General features: G+C 44.8%; 1 protein-coding gene across 9 annotated transcripts in view; it reads right to left on the minus strand.

The window, feature by feature from the left end:
• The window catches only part of LOC135904224 (uncharacterized), a 107,277-nt gene that overhangs the window by 14,971 nt on the left and 78,426 nt on the right, over nucleotides 1–13,880 (minus strand). For 4 of the 9 annotated variants that reach the window (XR_010565050.1, XR_010565051.1, XR_010565045.1 and 1 more), the window contains 2 exons: nucleotides 7,542–7,626; nucleotides 2,759–2,904 (listed from right to left, as the gene is read on the minus strand). Coding sequence is in view for 1 of the 9 variants with exons in the window: in XM_070527903.1 (XP_070384004.1) it covers nucleotides 615–698 (84 nt within the window). In the remaining 8 variants the exon portion in view is untranslated. Of the gene's footprint in view, nucleotides 1–614; nucleotides 699–2,758; nucleotides 2,905–7,541; nucleotides 7,627–13,880 lie in introns of those variants that run through there. The other 5 variants (XR_010565047.2, XM_070527903.1, XR_010565052.2 and 2 more) reach the window with 3 other exon arrangements.

Raw genomic sequence — 13,880 nt, forward strand, 5'->3', positions numbered from 1 at the left:
TGTGCACACTGTCGTCGATCCTTTCAACGTCCCTTTCTGCCAAATATATTGCTGCCTGTGAATTCGCTACTGTGGGTATGTGCCATAGTTCCGTGCCTTTAGAGGTATGTGCCATTTTTCAGGCTTATCAGCAACAGAACCTGTACGGCTCCTTTGTGTGGACATCGCAGTTAAAAAAATTAATTATGGGATTTTACGTGCCAAAACCACTTTCTGATTATGAGGCACGCTGTAGTGGAGGACTCCGGAAATTTTGACCACCTGGGGTTCTTTAACGTGCACCTAAATCTAAGTACACGGGTGTTTGCGCATTTCGCCCCCACCGAAATCCCGCGACCTCGTGCTCAGCAGCCTAACACCATAGCCACTGAGCAACCACGGCGGGTTTGGACATCGCAGTTTTTGGAGCAAATAGTTTCACGCCAGCACACCTTTATCTTGCGCAAAAGAAGTTTTGAGCTGTTTAAATGTCAGTCTCGTCTACTCTAGTATTGCTCCTTCTAGTCTTTGGAGTACATGCACGAGCGCCACTGTTCTTAAAGTCCGGGAGGAGCGAAAAACTTAGCACTATTTGTCCAGTAATGTTATTGCGTTATAGCATACGCACTTCTTACCTTCACCGGACTCGATGCACATGTAGGACACGTACCATTTCTCAAGGTTGTTGTAGGAACCATATTGCAAGCAATTGCAATGGCCTGTCAGAAAAAAGCAAGTAGCCTTGTCAACCAATGACCCCAGTGACATTCTTTCTTGTACCACTAATATTGCCCTTATATGGCTCAGGGTACTTAAGTTGTTTTAAAATACAGCAACAAACAAATTAGTCTGCTCAGCTTGCTTCTATTTGCGAGCATAGTAATCTCGAAATGTACAGATGACCTTCCAGTAAAATTTCACAGACGTCGTTATCGGACCACAGGGAAGCTTTTAAAAATAAAACACTGGTGTTACTGTGTGACGGGTATACACATGTGCGAAAAGAACACTTTTTCTTTATTGTTTTTACCCGCGTAGCGTCAATACACTAAGCCCATTAAACGTACCCGTGTTTCCTCAAGTCGTATGTGCCCCTACTATTAGTTTGTTTGTCATATAGGTCGCACCATACCCTCAAATGTGATAGAGGTCAAGTCTTTACGATACCCAGTCAGTGTTTCGTTAGGACACAAAAACGTAAATGTAAGTTGATTGTCAAAATTTCAGAAAGTTTTTTTTCTTTATAACAACCTCACTGCACGTTGAAATATATGAATCTCAGAGACGATAGACGCTGGTAAAAAACATGCGAACTAGCTTCTGAAAAATTGGTACACTTCATAGCGAGTTTTAAGATAGCCTCAGCAATACGAAAGCTCAAACATTAGAGTATAGGGTGCCCTCAAATATTTGGGTGAACTAAGCATACGCTAGACATGCAAGGTGTGCTCTTGGCGATAACAGTCCTTTAAAAATATTTTTCGTGAGTACGACTCCCTTATTATGGACGATTTTCGTGCTGAACATTGCGTATTTCCAATATATCGTCCATTATTCGCTACAGCGATCCACAGGCATCCTACCCTACGCAGCACTACAGCTGTGATGGTGACAAACAGATCACGTGGCCCTATGGGCACATTAGTGCATGCGTTGCAAGGGCTTCATACTTCAGCTGAGCTCATCGCGATTACGGGGGAGTATAAGTTCATGGCAGCATGGACCGTGTGTCTGCCGTGTGCTCCACCGAGGTAAAGGTTAACTGCGCAGTGCTTGAGGAGAATTACCGCTATCCCAAAGTTTGTGGCACGAATTTGTCTAGTTTATTTCTAAAGTCGCGTAGTTCTTGCGACTTATATTGTTGAGCTATTAGGTGGCATTTCATTTCTTTGTCAAGGGATTCTGCTTACGCCACATCTTGGTGAAAGCTACTCGTGAAAGCAGCCCAGAAAATAAGCTGCTTCAAACTGACTATGAGTTATTACCCAATGCCCTCATGCTTTCGATGTTTTAAAGATAAAGTGATTTAGGCCAGAAAGAAAATAAAGATATTATCAGGTACCTCAGCGTAATACAAAATCTCTATGCCCCAGAAGAAGCACATGAATGTTCGAAATAAAGACGCTTAAATGCTACTCAACATATCAATAAAATCCAAAATGTCCTGTCCTTGTACAAATCTGTTTCTGCCGTCCTATATCTAGGTCAATGTTGTCCCAGGTATTGATCTATAAGCACGTGCACTGATTTCTTTCAGTTTAGTGGCTGACTGATAAAGCCTGGAATTGACAAAGGTTTTTAGTAGATAATCACATGTGGTCTTAGGACGGTTCAAATGTGGCATAAAATCAGCCTAAAATAGGTTTACGTATCAGGCCATTGAATGATTTGCTGTTTAATCTACAGCCTAGAAGCTCCTAATTATATCTCAATGTACTGGCCAGTTTTCTTACAGAATGAGTGCTGGAGGCAAGAATATGAGTTGTTGCTACTTATTCTTTTTTTATAGAAAAAGTATGTATTTACGATGCTGAGTAATGATAACCACAACATACCATGCGAACCATTCATGCCTTTAGACGGCGTTCTGTCACATAGTACAACGAAGACTGTTTTCGATATTTCGACTGTTCTCTGTCACATTAAGGAAATCTTCTTCTTGTGTATAAATCTGTAGACTACTGAATTCACGCTCACATAGCTGATGTCCTTAGCTTATAAGCCTGGATCAGGCCACAGAATGGTTATATCGCGCAATAAATAAAACAATAGTACAAAGTGCCAAAATATTAATTTTATTCAATTGCTCATGAAATAGGGGCAAAGCAGGTATCCATCTCAGTAACAGTTCCTTCTTCCAAAGATCATTGATAACAGACCTGGACATCTGCACCCCTTGGTGGGGCAGCTGCCCCCAGAGCACGTCTGCAAGCAATAAACACATGAGGCAAATCACAAATGCTTGGAGTCATATTGCTTCTTGCAGAACATAAGGTTTTTCGATATTGTCAATTGTACTTATTGTTACATAGTAGTGACGGTGAATAATACAGCGCTAAAACGGTGAATGACAAAACTTTTTATTGGCCGGACTTGTGCACACAAAAGCAAGCAAGTTAAGAGCAGCGAACATGGTCGGCGATGGTCGAAGTATGATCATCAACTTCTATACTTGGGCCATAGAAGGTTCCAGATTAATCGCGTGTGCCCGCATGTCTTCTAGAAAATATTGCATTGTTCGCGCCACACATCTATGCTATCAGATTACACAATTTTCAGTTACAACAGGCAGCGGTGCCGGGCGGGCCGCATTTCTCACCGGAGTGCTGCGGGCACAACCAGAAGGTAATTTGCACGCAATGGCGAAAGCTTGTTCACCAGGACGCAGTTTCGTAAGAAAAAGGAAGACAACCCGCGCCTAAACACATTCGGGGCAATGTTGATCTTGTCTTGCATGTACTCAGCAAGGCATCTGAGCTCTCGGTCCACTCGCTACTGCTCGGCAAAGTCGTCTGCACGTATTGTACCTAGAAAGGCGTGCTCGTCTTGGTCATCTTGGGGCGCCGTGTTCATGAGAGGGCGAGACAGGCAGTCCTCATCAGAACGTTTTCGTCCGGACTTGTAGGTAACGATGATGTCTTCTTCTCCTATTCTTAGGTTCTACCACACCAGGCCTCATGCAGAGTCCTTTAAGAGGTTGCGCCGTACCAGGCCTCCTGCAGGGTCCTTCAATTTGTTAGCCAACACAACGCGTGGTGGTCGCTTACGACTTTTAACGCCCTGACATTTAGGTGAGGGTGAAATTTCGCTGTAGCCCAAATGATGGCGAGGCATTCCTTTTTGGTTACAGAATAATTGCCTTCTACTTTTGACGGCGACCGGCTAGCGTAAGCTATCACCCGTTCAATCGGTCTTTCTCCTTGACTAGAATGGCACCGAAGCCTAGGCTAATGGCGTCAGTGTGCATTTCTGTATTGGCGTCCTCGTCAAATTGCACAAGTGCCAGTGCCGACTGCATGCGTTGTTGGAGATGTTAAAATGCGTCGGCCTGCGGCGTTTCGCACTTCAACTCCACATCACATTTAGTTTGGAGTGTCAGTGGATCAGCGACGCGTGAAAAGTCCTTGACGAAACGCCTGTAATAGGCGCACATGCCAAGGAATCTATGCACTGCCTTCTGCGGGTCGGGGTGAACTCCAGATTCGCTGATGACATGGCCCAGGTACAGGAGCTCATCGTAAATGAAGCGGCATGTTTTCGTGCCAGCCTTGATGAATTCATGGCCTCTAGTATTGTCGCAAGCCGCTTAATGTGTTGTCGAAAGTGCCGTTGAAGAAGACGACGTCACCCAAGTAAACAAGACACATCTGTCACTTCAATCCTGCTAACACAGTCACCTTCACGCGCTGGAACATTTGATGCGCCGAGCACAGCCACAATGGCATGATCTTGAACTCAATGATACCGTCTGGCTTGATGAAAGCGGTCTTTTCGCGGAACCTCTCGTTGTCTTCTATTTGCCAGTAGCCAGTCTTAAGACCCATCGACGAGAACTATTTAGCAGTTTTGCGTCGTTCATCCGGTGGAGTGGGTATACGTCCTTCGTGATCTTCTTCAGTCGACGATGATCGCGCAAAAACGCAGGATTCTGTCTTTTTTCTACACTAAGACTACAGGAGATGCCCTCGGCCTTTTCGGTGGTTGGATGATGTCGTCGGGCAACATTTCGTCAACTTGTTGCCTTCTGGGTTCACGTTCCCACGTCGAAACGCGGTAAGCACTCCGGTGGAGTAGCCGAGCGCACTCTTCGGTTATTATGCGATGCTTTGCAACTTGTGTTTGCAACTTGTCGAATCCCCGATCACTTCGCAAAACAGTCTTGGTATCAATGGAGGAGACATCTAAGCTGTTGTTGCTTATCAGTGTGGAGACTTGAATTTCTCTCGAAGTGTGGCTTGGGAACCATGGTCCTCGAGGTAGATGCGACAGAATCCGCGGGGGCAAGCGCATTGATGCAGTGGTTTGCATTATTTTTTCGATGTATGCAATCGTCTTGCCCTTGTTGATGTGCTTCAACTAGTGGTTAAAGCTCGTCAGCATCACCTTGGCTTTCCATCCGTGTAGTCAAGCGATCTCTCTTGTGACGCAAATTACACGTTCGAGCACGTTCGACTTCTAGGTCTGCGGTTGTTTAGCTGCCGACGGAAATGACAACGCAGGAGCGAAGCGGGTTGCTTACTTGGTGCTCAAGTACGATCAAGGCACGCCAACTCGAGGGCCTCTCCATCTTTATCTCTTGGTCTGTGAACGGCGGTATAAACTTCGACCTCAGATCGATGATTGCGCTCTGTTGGTTCAGAATGTCCATGCTGTGAATTGTGCCACGCGAACACTGTTGGAGGACAACGAACGTCGCAGCGTAGGTCCGGTCATCCGCTGTAATTCTTGATGTGCAGATTCCAGTGTGTGTTATAAGGTGTTTCCAGCTGTCCGAATTTGAGGGCCTTCCCATGCAGTCTTGACTTTCTTCAACTTGATGGCGAATAATCGATTGGTGACGGAGTAGTCGGCTCAAGTGTCCAGAAGCGTGGTGACTTCGTAGCTGTCGAGAAGCACCTTGAGGTCTATGGACCTTTGCCTCCCGTTGCATTTAGGTCATGGCGTCGGATTACGGCTGCGTCGCGCTGACCTGCGGCTGGTAGCTCGCGTCATCAGGTGCTCTTTCGCTGACACAATCTTGGCTTCCAGGCTTCGTTGGGATGGCGGCGCGTCATTGCTACATTGTCGAAATAGATCTTGAAGCGTCATAGTCGGCGGTGCAGGATCTTCATCAACTCGACGTAGAGCAACTGCAACCCCCATCGGTAGGTGTTTTGAGCTTTCCGGTTAGGGGCTTACGGGCCAGCCCTCAGTTGGGCCAGTGTTTGTTCGGCGCTGCAGCGGCAGGTAGGGTCCTGGCAGAGATGAACACAAAGGTCATCGGGGTCTCCTCGGCGTTGCAGCGATGTAGTCGGTGATGTCACGTGGCCGCTTACAAAGCTGTGGACACGGCGCAATCACACCCAACCCGCGCATTCCCACCTCTCAGAATGGGCATCGTCGGTAGACGTGCCCCGCTTCTCTAGCGTGATAGTACAGTGGGCGGTGGTCGGGGACGCGCCATACGTCTGTCTTCCTTGGATAGTGGCACTCGGCTACATATGGGTGAGCTGGCGGCGGTGGTGGATGACTGAATTGCAATACCAAATTACGAGACAGCTATAAGGAGTAAGAATGGAAGTTTTGTCTGCCGTGTAATCTTGTAAACATTCGCTGACTAACCAAATTAAAAAGCATGGTGTCACGCGTGCGCAGGCACACGGGCACGCATCTCACTTGATGACCACGGACACGCTATCAGAACGCTGGCGTGAGGGAGTGCGGCTGCAGCTGCAAGTAAAGTGACTTTCGTGCTGCCGATCGCTTCAGAGCCAACTAAGTAGGGAGAAATTTGCCCACGCCCCTAGAAAAAATCAGTTTTGACACTGTGTTCTTCACAGTCACTACAACACGATTTCTTGACACGATTTCTCTACAACACGCTATTTTGACAGTGTCATAGATGCACATTTATTGATGACGTAGTAGTTACGCTAATCCCAACATTTAGAATGTTGCGCACGGCTCCTTTTATTTTATCAACTATCACATCCTCGGACCAAGAACACACATTCGTGGGGTCTCCCACATAGTAGCGGTGCACGATATAATTAGAGAGTCGTTATTGTGGAGTCGAAAAAACGCGAGAAACTATGATTGGTAACAGATGACCTTGTGCAGGAAATAATTCGGAGCTCTCGGCCCGCCTGGAAAAATGTGAGCCTTCTCGAATACTCCGGTGGTTGGGGTCGGCTCGAGCTTTGTTATCGCCAACATGCGGAGCGGATAAGTTAAAGTGGTAGCAATGAAAATATGAAACGGTAACTGTGACGACAGTAAATGCAAATGTGCTGGACAAGTCAGCACGAGTGCGTGCGACCCGATAGAGTCGAAAGAGCTAGAAATTTAGGTGGTGGTGCACGGTACCGTGGAACATGATGAGCGTGGGTGGGTCATTTTATTCTAAAGGTGCGGAAGAAAAGTCGCTCGCAAGATCGAGCCATGATTAATATTGTTGGCAAGGGGCACTGGTGGATCTACGGAGACAGCCGGCAGCATCAGTGGCCGGTTTTGCCTCTGATATATGAGAAACTATTGGGATTATACTATTGACCATATTGTTCTAGAGAGGAAACAGAGGCGCGAGAGAAGTTTATCGATATTTTCAAATTATCATTGGCTTACATCCACATACTCGCGCATGCAGCCTGTTTTCTTGACATTGTTTATTTTTTCATCTAGAATAATGATGCATATGCGCGACGTTTTGAAAATGAACAGGAATTCTTAGTTTGGTTAGACTGCATGCTTTGTTTTATTACAAATAGTCCTCTCAAAAGAGTAGTTCGATTTGCCGTATCAAGTCCACATCATGCTCCAGTAGTCAGGATTTGTGGCTTTACAAAATTATATTTTGTACTCACCTCTCGATAGCAACTTCTCGTAGAATACAAAATTCGTTCTTCCACTGTTGCTTTTACAACTTTATCCGCAGTCCGGGAATCAGAGCTTAAAAAACATAAAAATGTGACATGACCCAGGTAGCACACAAAGTCTTGAAAACGTCGTATTAAGGGATTCAACGTCTGAAGCGAATTTTTGACCAAAATCGACGCATCAAAGACGTTCCAAACAAGATAGCTTAATTTAGTAAAGCAATAAAGGGGGCTAGTTGGTGAACGTTCATGGTTATATTGCACTCAGTTTTACAAAGACGATATTAAGAAAGGACAGGACGTGGACGGACGTAGCGCAAACTACCAACTGTTTAATAATGTTAAAAAACGCGCTTATATACAAGGAGATATGGCGCGAGGGGGGGGGGTGTAAAAGATATGACAAGATCACGGAATGTGATCATGGTTCGGGTCAGGCATACATGGTTCCAACGGGTGCCAGTGAACCATGTATGCCTGACCCGAACCATGATCACATTCCGTGATCTTGTCATATCTTTTACACCCCCCCCCCCCTCGCGCCATATCTCCTTGTATATAAGCGCGTTTTTTAACATTATTAAACAGTTGGTAGTTTGCGCTACGTCCGTCCACGTCCTGTCCTTTCTTAATATCGTCTTTGTAAAACTGAGTGCAATATAACCATGAAGATAGCTTAAAAACGAGGGGTGAATACGTTTGGATAACGTTGGAAGCCAGGCAGCTTAAAAACGAGGGGTGAATACGTTTTGAAAACGACTTCATATGACTCGCTCTATCTCTTTAGTTATCATGTGACCAAGGTGGCCACGTGATTCGTGATGCCGGGCGAGCCGGGCATAGTCGCGTCGTCATGGCGTCGTCGCGTCCCCGCACTCGCATTGCGCTGTGGTGTGTTTGCGGCTGTTCTGAATGTGCTGCCGCTGCTCTTTGCTATGTAAGTGTTGCAGTGTTTTGCTGTCACGAAAACGATATTCTGTGATTAGTTTCGGTTGTGCGAAATTGTTTGTGTGGTTTTAATTCGGAAATCAGTAGTGTTTTCAATTGTTATCGGACCATGGCGGCCACGTTATTCGTGAAGCCTGGCATAGTTGCGTTATCGCACTTGCATTGCGCTGTGGTATGTTTGCGGCTGTTCTGAATGTGCTGCCGCTGCCCTTTGTCATGTAAGTGTTGCAGTGTTTTGCCGTCAAGAAAACGACATTCTGTGATTAGTTTGGGTTGTGCGATCTGTTTGTGTAGTTTTAATTTCGAATTCAGTAGTGTTTTCAATTGCAAGGCGCCGAGTGGAGGGCACTAATCAGCTCTTCAAGTTCGTTGTCATGTTATTTGAGGCGCCTTTTCACTGACGCGTAATTCAGGCGTTAAGGGCAGTATAAGGACGAAAGTTAGAGGGAAGAAATCGTGCCTGTGTGTCCCTAGCGTCGGGATCGGCCACTATGCGTGATCCTAACAAGAAAGCATTTTGCAGAATGCGAAGAAAGATGGCAAAATTGCTGCGCACCTTGCCAATCTCCGCAATAGAGCCGTCATCGTGGTATTTTAGTCTCCCGTTTAGCAAGATTGTTGCAGACAAGATAACTGGTTCAAACAGGCTTTTTTTTATGATTCAGTACTAGTACGGTATCCCAAAAGGTGAGGTCAAGTGCTCGCCCTATTTTCTTCCCTCGCGCTACAGCGCACTTAAAGAATTTTGCGTGCACCATATATACCGTGCTTTTATCGTTTACGCTTTAGGTTCTCGATTGTGTTTTCGCCCCCTTTACCCACGTGAGCGGTATTTCATGGTCTTACGGGGTACCACTTGTGTCCATATATTGTGTCCAATATATGAAACGGCCCAACTCTATTTTATTTGACGCCTCAAATGGTATTAATGTATTGAGTCCCTTGTAGCTTTGTGCTTGTTATCAATTTTACTACTTGGCGAATGGATGCAGCATGTACGCTGCATAACTCGCTTGTGGATACTGCGTACGTGAGTCGAGTATGCTTCAGGTAGTACGATTGTTTGCCGTTTGGGACATGTGTCGGAATGTACGCTGTGCGCCCTTCGCGCTTTACTTAGTCGGCGGCCTGCCGAGTTCGTGCGGGTGCAATGTGTGCGCGTGGAGTTTGCGAAGCGCTCGCGCGGTTTTTTTTTATATGTGTTCTGTTCGCGCGCTTCGCACAGCAGGGCATGCCGCAGTTCTTTGTCCTTGTGCAACACATTTTCCTAGCGTACGCCTGTGCATTATTTGATACCGGTTTCACACGGGGCTCTTTTAACCGCTATCCAATCAGTTACAAATTGAATTTCTCGGTCGTGATTGGCTCCTTTGCGCAAGCTACGACAGTGAGCCAGTCGCATTGATAATTTCGATCCGGATAGGGCGTGATGGCGATCGAGAGTGGTCGCGTGACGCCGGTTTTACACATGGCTCCCACATAGGGAACACTTTAAGTTCAATGCTACTGAGTGAAGAGCAAGTGCATATATATGCCAGTGGTGGTATGTGGGCAAGTCTTTCTGGTGAAGCCAATACTTGTGCATTCAAAGCATTTCAACTACCAGCGTAGTGCATCAATGTGTCTACTTCACAAAACGGAGCACCAGTGCAGATATCTGAGCATACCTGTCCAGGGCAGCAAGTGTGTCTACATTTAAACCACTACCAGCTTGTGCGGCAGTTCTATTTCCGGCGGGACTGCAGAATAATCAGTAGGGTGCGCTCAAGCTGTTTATCTATGAAGCTCTGCCTCGACTGTGTGCCAAATATTTTTGGACGTGAAAGTGGGGGTGAATTGGTAAACATCAGTGGAACTGTGCCTGGACTTTGTGGCAAATGTTTTTGGATGTGAAAGTGTGGGTGAACTGGCAAAGAATTTGCTCTGGGCTACATGTGTTAAACGTTTTTCTCATTCAGAGTGCTTTTTTTTTTACTTTAGGAGACTGAAGATGTGCGCAAAGTGTGACATGTCAGTGTGCTAATTAATGTATTTGCTGGTTTGCAAATTATTCGTTGCAACTTTGTCTTTGCCAGAGAGGTACAACTTTGCCTCTTGTACTAGGTTTTTTAGATAAAACACTTACTATTTATTACGACCATTGCTTCCTTTGTTACACAAATGTAGCTTCCAGTTCATTCCAGTTTATTTCCATGTTTATGTAAATTACTAATATGAGGCTTGCATATTCATTTCTCACGTTCTGGAGTGGCAAGATGCAGCATTACTGTCTCATCGTTCGCTGTACTACAGTAGTGTTCACTTGTTACACTGAATCCCCCGTTTAAGTATTCTGTACTAATTTCACTTTATTGCTTTTCTTGTATGGTTATGTTTCTCGCCATTACCTTCTTTGATATATCCTAAAGGCGATATTTCCAATTTTGCATTGTTCCCATTTTTTTATTTCTGTCACAGGATTATTTTATGATGGTATGCGGTGGTATTTCTTTTTGTGCTCTTTTCAAGCTTCTAGCTGATTGGTAACATTGCTTGGAGGCAGTTACCATCCGACTCATACTCTTGCATTTTTCAGTCTACTTCCATTCGCTCCGAATGTCACTTCTGCATAACTCTAGTCCATCTAATAGCACGTGCTCTTTACTATGATAAATGAGAAACTTTAGTACACTCCAGGTTCTTCTGTTCATTTTTGTATGTGTACTTGGAATTTTGTTTATGTGCTAGTGAATGTTCACTTTCGAGTTCATTACGAATCCTTTCTGCGACTTTTGTCATTGTTGATGTACTTTTACTTCTATTTGCATTTCTCACACAGTTTGTTCGAAGCTTGCATAAGCATTACATTTTAATAAAGTGTTTTTGCTTGGTCACAATGTTCTCATTTCATTCACTTTTGGCATGAAGGGCTCGGTCTTGCCGCCTGCCAAGTCGTGACCATTTGTTCTTTGCAGGATGTCATTCCCATTTTGGTTGTAAGCATCGTAGCTTACTAAAGGTGGTATTAAGGATTCATTATTCCTAACAGGCTTATTTTCGTGGGACTTGGTAGAGGATACGCCGGCCATGCGGGGAACAGTGCTTGGCACTGCGCCATGGCTCTTACAGTCAACACGACGCTTCTACTCATCTGCGGCGTGATTGGAGATCGTTGTTCGAAACGCCCGATCAGTTTCACCTCACGCGATTGGCCTAGACCGTGCCGACGGGTGCGGCTGACGACATCTGCGCGGCATAGGCCAGTCGCGTGAGGCGAAACTAAACGCGTGTTTTGGACAACGATGTCTGATCGCACCCGTCACCCGCGAAAATTAGCTTCAGATGATCGTAAACCTTTCAAGACCACTTCTAGACCAGCTTTTTGATAACCTCCTAAAAACGTTTAGAAATTGGTTACGAATAGTTTTGGCAAAGGGATTACTTGTGTCTTTCCCAATCCTATTTCTAGACCAGCTTTTCGAATACGTCTTGCAGACCTGTTCTAGATCGTCTCAAGAAAGTAATTAAGCCGGACATTAGCAGAGATATACGACGTTTTCCCGCCGAAGTTATCTCATTCGTGTCTTCTTTAACCCGTTTTTATCGTCTTGGATAAACGCTACGAAAACGTTACGTATCTCTTTTGTGCTACCTGGGGAGCCATAGACGTGTTTCACCGTTGTATTTACTATTTCATAGAAGTTGCCTGTTGCTCCTTATTATCTGTAACTTGGGTGCTACCGTGTAACAGCGCTGCGGGGACGGCTGGAAAGGAGGGGGGAATTGTAGCTCGTTTACTCTCTCACTCGTTTGTTCGTTTGTGTCGTTCGTTCGCTCAGTTACTCCTTCACTTTCTCACTTGCTTTCTCGTTCGGTCGCTTATGCTATTCGCTTACGCTGATCATCATCCTCGATGTTTGCTGCACAACTTTTTATCTTGCCTGCTTTTTCTTCCTTCTCTCATGCTCCATCATCATTGGGGTTTTACTATATATATTTTATAATACACCTATGTACGAATTCAGTAGTGTTGCCTGCTAAAATTAGCAAAATCGCATTTGCCAGCTGATCACCATCACAAACTCAAATTATTTTAGGTCCATTCTAAAACGGTGAACTTTCCCAGCGGTATCCACCCGCCACTGGGACGCGTCAGACGAATACATCATATGCCTTCAAATTTCTAAATTTCAATTAGGAATCTATTTTATGCCATCCTCGGACAGCATATGGTTTCACATGAAAGCAATCGTGACAGAATAACAGGAGGTAGGTTATCTTCTTTTCCTTGCCATATTTAATTTCGTAGTATTGCATCCAAATACAGCAGTCACACCCCTCGGCTCTTGCTCTGAGTTTTTGTTACTATATCATTCTCGCTGTCTCTTAAGGCTACACCTAAGAATTCTAGTTCTGATCCTCATTGCATGATGATCACCTTCTCAAGTTTTCTTTGATACCTCGATGTTTTCCTAGCATGTGCTCGTTCTAATAGCATAACACAGCTGTCATCTTGGTATTCAATACATTCAAATACCGAACTATCCGCTCCAACACATTACTATTTGCCTGGAAATTTTATTTTCATCTAAGTGCCCTGGTTTCAGACAGGTTTACTACTGGACAGCATATAGGTGCCCACCGCGAATCAGGAACTCTATTTCTCTTGCTAGTCAACTGATCGTTACCATGGGGATTAGCACAATATTTCTGCAACCTAATATTTCACATTTTCATTTTATTTATTGAATAGGTTGTTGCAAGTCATATTTAGCGTTAGTAAAATAAAAATGTCATTTAGACCCACATCACTCTCAGATTTCGTTATTGATGCTTGCACCTAATTCATACTATTACAACTTAGTTTCGTCTTCTAAATATGTAGCGATTATAATTGAAATGACTGCATCTCCTCACCAGACAACTTTCTTATCGGCGTTCTTCAGTTAGAATTTTCTGTCCGGGAATGAGGACACCAGCCACTCGACCTCAAGAGAAACGACCTCGATGGTCCAAATAAATGTTTTCACTCTCTGCGTCAAGGGTGAAATCTCTCGCTGTACACATTTTATGCAACATTGGATAGTGGTTTCTGGGCTTGTGAAATACGCAGAATTTGAATGACAGCTAGTATCTCTGTTAAAGTAGACGGTTTATTAGAATATATTCAGGCAGTTTCGAAATGATGGACATTATAGTTTGTTACGCCCACATCACAACGCGGAAGGAAAACGTTTGGTTACTAACCGCTACATAGCCCGGATTTGAGTGCCCGTAGCAAGCGGAGTCTTATCGAATAGTGGGTCCTTATATCGCTTTCTGTATTACGCAGTGGTAGTGACATTCCAACACGTGACACAAAGCAGTAGCACCTTTAGAAGAACATATTTCGTAGATCTG

Source organism: Dermacentor albipictus, chromosome 10 (assembly GCF_038994185.2).
Source record: "Dermacentor albipictus isolate Rhodes 1998 colony chromosome 10, USDA_Dalb.pri_finalv2, whole genome shotgun sequence".
NCBI classification, from domain to species: domain Eukaryota; kingdom Metazoa; phylum Arthropoda; class Arachnida; order Ixodida; family Ixodidae; genus Dermacentor; species Dermacentor albipictus.